The 8,258-nt window shown below is 51.4% G+C and overlaps 1 protein-coding gene across 1 annotated transcript; it reads right to left on the reverse strand.

The window, feature by feature from the left end:
- Positions 1-6,082: 6,082 nt before the first annotated feature.
- On the reverse strand, positions 6,083-7,542 carry LOC116136112. Its single transcript, XM_031421825.1, has 3 exons — positions 7,389-7,542; positions 7,088-7,323; positions 6,083-6,757 (listed from the first exon to the last, which is right to left on the reverse strand). Exons 1-3 carry the CDS (start codon positions 7,540-7,542, stop codon positions 6,083-6,085), a joined length of 1,065 nt encoding a protein of 354 aa, XP_031277685.1.
- Between the last annotated feature and the right edge of the window lie 716 nt (positions 7,543-8,258).

The following is an 8,258-nucleotide window of genomic DNA, read 5'->3' on the forward strand; positions in this document are numbered from 1 at the left end:
TATAAATCAGTGGACGTAGGACTTGCTACCTTAGCATCCGAACCACTTTAAAAACTCTCATAGCATTTATTTCGCTTTTTATATTCATTTTCACGTGTTCTTTTTTATCAATCAACGCTACGCACGTGACAATTAGTTGGTGCAAAATCCGAGCATCAACAGTTTGGCGCTAGAAGGAGGGGCCTGATTTAGGGTCTACCCTTCATCAGGAGAATCTTTGACCTACTGGTCCTACAACAGCAAATGGCCTGCCAATCTGAGCCAGAGCAAGTTAATCAACGTACTGAAGAAGTTCCAGTTTCGCAAAATGCTGCGGGAGATATCCCGGTAGCTTCACAACTTGACCTTGTCATCAGAAACTACCTGGAGAGGTTCGACAATACTCTCCAGACGGTCAACCAAAGGTTGGACCGTTTGGACCAAGGCATGTCATCTACCACAGCCAGGGCGGTGCAACCGCCAAAGATGCCTACAGGTCGCGCGAAAGCGCGGCAAAGGGCAATAGCCCGTGCCGCGAGCACTGTAGCGCGTAGACGTAAGGGCAAGCAAGTGGCAAAAGGTCAGCCTACGAGCCCCCAGGGACCAACGAGCACAAAAGGTGCCTCGAGCAAGGTATCGGCAAAGCTGAGACTCGGCGAGAAAGTGAATCCCGAGCAGTCCCATGCCACGTCGCAGGCAAACCCAAGCAAAAATGCTGCGCGCGATGATTCTTATCGCCGACAGCAAAACGATCCCGATCGTTATCACGTGGGTGGCCCCCACACCTCGCGGGGCGATTCGTACCACCGTGAGGGTCGTGAAAATGCCCCACACGATCCATCACCTTCGCACGCCTCTAGCCAGCGTGTGTGGAGTGCGGTCGGAAATGTCGGCCGAGGCGAGGAGGAATCTGACCTCCGGACCTTCCTGAACCGTAATCGAGAAGGCCGGACTCGCACGGGTGAAAGCAATCCCCAATTGGCTCCGTTACCACAAATTGAGGAGCTGCAGCAAGCTCTGGACAGGTTAAAGGAGCAGCAAAACGAACAGGCGCAGGTCGCCTCTGCATCCCCATTCTCTCCCGAAGTGCTAGCTGCTCCACTTCCACCAGGGTTCAGGATGCCAGATATGCGGCCGTTTGATGGGAACTATGATCCGCAGGATCACTTATATGAGTTCAACGACCTGATGGAGCTCCACCAGGTTTCGGACCTTGCAAAATGCCGTTGTTTGGCCGTGACGCTGACTTCCCACGCCAAGCGGTGGTTAAGGTCGCTCCTGGCGGGATCGATCAGTTCGTGGCCTCAGATGAGCACAACGTTCCTGCGGCATTTCCAAGCCAATCGGAAGTTTTTGATGCCTTTGAGCTACCTCAGCAATATAAGGCAAGAAAGAGATGAATCCCTGCAGTCTTACATTGACCGTTTCCACAGGGAACTCAACAAGGTGGCCCACGCTCCAGAAGAGTCTATCCGAACACTTATAATAGTTGGAGTTCGCCCGCAAACCGACCTGTGAAAAGAACTGCAGGCTGAGGACGATATTTCCCTCACCAGATTCTATAACCTGGCAGAAAAGTATCTCCGAATAGAGAATTCATTGGCAGCACTCCGCCGTCGCGATCACGACACTTCCAGCAGCATGTCTGGTCGGGGAGATAATAGGAGAGCTGATCGCAAAGGAGACATTGACGATCAGCGAAAAGGGAAGAAACCCCGCTACGAGTAGAAAAAGTCCTATGCTCCTGTTCCTCGTCGTGACCGCGACAGGACTCAATACACTCCGCTGAACGTGTCCATATCTGCAATCCTCGACAAATTCGAGGAGGCCAGCTTGCTCAGTGAGCCCGAACCCATGAAAACTCCTGCTACTGCCAGAAACAGTAAAACATATTGCCGTTACCACCGGGATAACGGGAATCACACCGATGAATGCCGAGCTCTAAAGCATGCTATCGAATAGCTCATCAAGAAGGAGCACTTCAAGGAGTACATTGATGACTCCCCAAAAGAAAACCAAGGGGAGCAAAAGAAAAAGCGTCATAATCGCAGCGGGTACAGCAGTGTTAACATAATTTTCGGAGGTCCGCACCTCTCGGGAAACACGCGAGGAGTGCAGGAAAGGTATGCTCGCGAAGCGCATCACGACCCGATCAGGGTAATGAACACTTCGCAGCGACCTCAAAAAGCCAGAAAGGAGGAACCGATCACCTTCTGCGAGGAGGCAGCTCGCTTGCACCATCCTCATGAGGACGCTTTGGTGATCACGCCCCTGATAGGGTGCCATAATGTCTGCAGAATGCTTGTAGACAACGGAAGTGCTGTGAACATCCTGTTCAAGTCCGCTTTCGATAGAATGAACCTAGTCGAGGCTGACCTGAAGCCAGCCTCGATGCCTCTGTCTGGTTTTACAGGGGATCACCTGATCCCCAAGGAACATCCAGCTACCAGTCACGCTCGGCGACTACGAGGAGGTGACTAGGGTTACTGAATTTTTGTCGTGACTGCCCGTCGGCCTTTAATGGAATCTTGGGGCGACCTCTGTTGAGAACCTTCAGGGCAATCACTTCCATTTATCATCTCAAGATGAAGTTCCCACATCCAACGGGATAGGCGAAGTAAGCGGATTGCAAAGCGCATCTCGCAATGCTATGTAAAAGGGTCCAGATGGCAGATAGGGAAAGGGCATTTCGCGATGTGTGCCCCGCCAAGCTATGGGTATCACCGGATCGAGCTACAGCCTGGTCCAGCGGAAGATAACAATAATCCACTAATCTAAAAATCCCCCCAGCGGCCCTTTGAGGATCTGTCCGAAGTTTCGGTTGATCCAAAAGAGCCGAGCCGAGTGTTACGGATTGGAGCTGTCTCAACCCACAGCTCGCTTCCGAGCTGTAATTTCTTAAAGGAGAACATTGACGTGTTTGCCTGGTCGCACGCAGATATGGTCGCGATCAGCCCGACATTATTTGCCATTCATTGAACGTCAACAGTGAAGCCAAGCCAGTTCGCCAGAAAAGAAGGGCGATGGATCCTGAGCGGTTATGCCACACTAAAATCAGAAGTGGAGAACCTTCTCCAAATGGATCCATTCGTGAGGCTCTCTACCCGACCTGGGTTGCCAACCCGTTCATGGTAAAGAAACCAAATGGCAAGTGGCGGACCTGTGTAGACTTCAGCGACCTCAACAAGCTTGCTCAAAGACAGGCTTCCCCTGCCGGGATCGACCAGCTCGTTGATGCCACCTCAGGCACGAGCTGTTAAGCTTCATGGATGCTTACTCGGATACAATCAAATCCCGATGAATGGAGCCAGATGAGAGCATACACCTTCATTACGGATCGGGGGCTATACTGTTACAAAGTCATGCCCTTCGGCCTCAAGAATGCGGGTGCACCTATCAGAGGTTGTTCAATCGAATGTCTCTAACCAGATCGGAGGACAATGGAGGTCTATGTGGAACAATGTTGGTCATCCCAGGTCGCCTCAGAACATATTGCGCATCTCGCAGAGATGTTTGACATACTCCGACTCTACAGAATGAAGCTGAACCCTCTTAAATGTTCATTCGGGGTATCGTCAGGAAGTTCCTAGGATATATGGTCAATCAGCGGGGCATAGAAGTAAACCCCGAGAAGATCCGACCCTGCTCGTATGGAGAGCCGACCAGCAGAAGCAGGTCATGAGTCTGAATGGGCGATATCGGCACTTATCGCTTTATATCAGGCTACAACCGCTATTTACCATTCTTCAATGTCCTGAAGGCCAATAAGAAATTCGAATGGACTCCCATGCAGCAGGCATTTCAGAGTTAAAAGAACACCTTGGGAAGCCACCTCTCCTCTCTAATCTCTTCCACAGGAAATCCTGCTCATCTACCGTCCGTCTCCCAGTTCGCGTCAGTGCAGCTTTAATACGAAGAGGAAAAGGCTCAGTGGCCGTATATATGCAAGTAACGTCTATCGGATGCCGAATGCATTATCTGGAAATGGACGACTAGTTTTTGCTCTTTTGGTCGCGTCCAAAGCTGCAACCTTACTTCCATGCCCATACAATCAGTGTTGACAATTACCCACCCTCAGCAGGTCCTTCAGAAACCAGAAGCCTCGGGTAAACTGCTCAAATGGGTTCGACTTAAGTACAAGCCCAGGTCGACCATTAAAGGGCAGGCTTTTGCCGACTCATCTCGAATTTTCCTATCTCAAGCGAGCAACAGCCTAGCGAAGCCGTGCAAAAAAGTTTCAGAACCTGTCGACTTGGAACCTCTGCACTGGGTCATCAACAGGAGAGATCTGTGCGGGTCTTCTCCTTGTGAGTCCCGAGGGGGCTCGAATTCATGACATTCTCCGGTTCGGTTTAAAGCGACCAATAATGAGCCGAGTACGAAGCTCTGCTCGTCGGGTTGTGACTTGCCAAATAAATGGGTGCAACCGCTATCAAATTTACAGCGACTCTATGCTGGTCGTCAACCAAATTCTAGGGGAATACCAAGCCAAGGAAGAGAACATGGTCCGCTACCTGAAAGAGGCTAAGACCGCTCTAGGGTCGTTTAAGCCCTTTGAAATCGCTCAGATCCCCAAAGAAGCAATTCTATAGCGACGCCTTGGCAAAGATAGCCTCCTCGTGGATTCGAGGCCAGATAACTTCCTGTTCGTTCGTCGGCGCTCCAACTATCAGCTGACCGAACAGGCAGTAAATGGCTCAACCGGATTCCTGGATGACTCCCGTTATCTAGTACCTCAAGGATGGGACCTTGCCAGCGACAAGGTCGAGGCAGGGTCCTAGAGTAAGATCTGCTCGTTTCACACCTCATCGGGGACCAGTTGTACAGGAGAGGATTCAGTGCCCCCCTTCTCCAATGTGTGACCAACGAAGAAGCAGACTACATCATGAGGAAATCCATGAAAGGATCTGTGGCAACCACACAGCTACTCGATCTCTTGCAACAAGTTGTTTCGTCAGGGTATTATTGGCCCCGGATTCAAGAAATGCGCACACTGGTCAAGAAATGTGATAAATGCCAGCGTTCACAGACATTTCGGAGCCCACTCTCACGAGCTGATAACTATGTCTAGCCCCTGGCCGTTTTCCATGTGGGGATCGATCTTATTGGACCATGCCAGCGGAAAGGGAGGGGTCAAGTTGCGTGGTCGCGGTAGATTATTCACGAAATGGGTGGAAGCCGAACCTAGCCGCGATCACGACTAGAAAGCTGAAAGACTCGTTTTCAAGAACGCCATACGGAATTCCTCACACCCTCATCTCGGATAATGGAAAGCAATTCGATAACGAGGAGTTCAGCAGTTTTGCGACGACTGGGCATCCATAAAAAATTTGCCTCAGTCGCCAGACCGCAAGCGAATGGCCAGTTGAAGCAGTTAACAAGACCATCAAGCACATTCTAAAGCCAAACTTGGGGCACCAAGGGGAATTGGGCTGACGACCTCCTGGAAGTCTTATGGGCTACAGGACAACTCCAAGCCTCCACTCAGAGACCCCTTTTTCGCTAGCCTATGGTTGCGAAGCGATGATCCCTGTAGAAGTGGGAACGGTTTCTCTTCGGAGGGACTTGGACGAGGATGAAACGAAGCACTTATGAGGGCAAGTTTGGATCTCATTGAAGAGCATCGCAGCAAGGCTTTGCTAAGAATAGCAGCCTATCAGCAGTGAGCAAAGATTTTTTCGATTCAAAGGTCAAGCGAAAGACTTCCAGGTCGGGACCTTATGCTAAAGGAGTTCTCCTCGGACTAGAACCGAGTGCGGAGGTACTGGGACCCACTGAGAAGGGCCGTACCGGTCGACAAGGTGATCAGGCCGGGGACTTACCATCTCAAGGCTAAACGTTTCTAAAGTACCCCCGAGCTTGAAACGCCAACACCTCCGGCCATACTACCGTAATCCCGAACTCACTCTCAATCGTTTATGTTAATTTTATTTCTAATGTAAAGCTTAATTCTGTTCGCTGGAGACAGTTCGTATGTGTTCTGTTTCGTGTGTAAAAATTCGCATGTTATTGCTTATGCAAATTGAATTGTAAATTGAACTTATGTATGAAAAGCGAACTACAATTGTAAGAAAGTGTATCTTCATTTATGTACAAACAAAAGTTAGACCCAATTACGATGGGGTCGACTCATTACATTACGGCTGGTCGGGGGGATCCTTCGAACCAGAACCCCCTGCCTGGTCGGGTGTTGGGCGGCCACGGCTGCCTGATCGTCCTCCTCAGCCATGATCAGCAAAGTCGCTTGCCACCCCTCCGGGAGGTCGAAAATGTCCATATCTGGGTTCCTCAACCGGAGGGAATAAATGGACCCGATCGCCCAGTCAGCGGCCTTCTCCTCCAGCTCCTCTGACTGATTCCGCAATTCTTCAGTCAGTGAGGCGATCCTTTCACGACTCTCCTGGAGTTCAGCTTCAAGAGCTCGTTTCTCCTGTTCGGAGGCCTCCTTTTCCTGTTCAACTCGCTGGGCCCATACGGAGGTCGCTTGGATCTCCTGATCCTTCTCCCTGACCACTTTGGAGAGCCTGGCGGTTGTCCTTTGGAGTTCCTTCACGTCCTCCGCACGTCGCTCAAGCTCCGCCTTTTGGAAGTCCACCGTTTGTAAAGCAGCATCCTTTTGGCTCAGATACCTGTTCGCCGCATCGAACGCTTCTGTTCTTTCAGCTTCGGCGGACTCCAGGCTTTTCTTGAGCTTCGCGACCTCCTCCTGTAGGTCACTGGACCCCTTCGCGGCTCCCAGCCGAGTCTTCTCCATAGACATCCTCATCGCAAGTAGAGCCTGCGAGCACGAAATGGTTAGAAATGAACCAGAACAAAATTTTAAGAACAGCTCGTTTACCTTGCTTAGATGCTGGAACGAAGTGGTCATCAGGTCGTCGCTCGTGTCGACAAACTCATCGTAAGACTCCGATAATCCACACTCAAGCAGAGAATAGACTATCGGCTGCAGGTACTCAGGCAGGCTCCCCAGTGAGTCCAGCACTGGTATGTCCTTTGCCTTGTCGGAGGTGATCGCCTCACCTGCAGGCTTCTTGCCCGACCTCCTTGAGTCCCTTCGCTACCTCAAGGGCTCCTCCTCGGATTCGGTCTCAGACTCTTCGGCCTGGACCTGTTTCCTCTTCTTCGACCTTTGGGCCGGGGCCTTACGCCTTGGGCGTGCCGGTGGTGCCTGAGCGACCTGTTCTGCCCTGGTCGCTTCATGCACAGGGGGTTGAGAAGGTGCAACAGTTCGCACCAGTTGTGCAGGAATGGGACGAGCAGCTTCGGCCGCTCTCTCCCTCCTCGATCGAGGAAAGACAAACGGTGCTCGGCGGGGCTGCTTGGATTCCTTCGGGGGCATAGTTTCTGCATTTAAGTTCGTTAGTAAACAAAATTGCTCCGCGACCAGGACAGGAATCAACGTAACTTACCTTCCAAGGGTTCTAAAGACGCTTTGTTGCTGAAAAAATCGTACTTCCGCAAGTTCGCGGTTGTCACAAGCTTCCTCGCGTTCCGGCTCTCCTCGTCCAGTACTCCAAAAGATACGAGCCTGTCTGGGTCGGCAAGTAAGTTTTGGCTGGTCATTCTGTTAATTGCAAAAGAAAACAGGTCGTTATTATAGAGCATGCGAACAGATAATATGCCTCACGAGGAATAACCTACTTGGTGTCTGAAAGCGGTAGTGGCCGTCATAGCAGAAAAAGAAGAATTTCGTCTTGTAGGCCCCCGCGTTGCTAGGATAGTAGGATAGCTATGTATCCCCTCGGCGATGGTAGGTCGCCGGGACAGGTAGTATGAATCCTTGTCCCTACTCTTTTTGAGGTAATAGGCGACGCCGAGCTCCACTACCGTTGGCTCACCCAAGCCGCTTTCGCAGCACGCGATGTACATCGCGACGGCGATGACATACGCGTTTGACGTGAGTTGCATCGGTGCGATCCCGAAGTGATCCAGGACCGACCTGATGAAAGGATGGAGAGGAATCCTCCCTCCACCCTTGAAGATCTCTTCGGAGATCGCGGCAAGGCCGTCAGAAGGGCGCCGTGACGACCTAGTATGGTTGAGGAACACCTCTGCGCGGACGTCAAACTGCTTTTTTATCCTATCAAATTCCTCTTGGGTGAGAACCGAGAAGACATCAAGGGATGCGTCCTCGGGAACGTCCCGCGAGGACGAGCTAGCCGCTTCCTCGGGTCTGGACGTTGACGGATCCATTCCAGAGTCTGCAACATCGACAGACACGGTCATTTAGGCCTTCGTGTTTTGTCCCGTGCGGCGGCAAGGGACTAATTCTTAAAACC

The sequence above is a fragment of the Pistacia vera genome, unplaced genomic scaffold (genome assembly GCF_008641045.1).
Source record: "Pistacia vera cultivar Batoury unplaced genomic scaffold, PisVer_v2 Contig31, whole genome shotgun sequence".
In the NCBI taxonomy this organism is placed as follows: domain Eukaryota; kingdom Viridiplantae; phylum Streptophyta; class Magnoliopsida; order Sapindales; family Anacardiaceae; genus Pistacia; species Pistacia vera.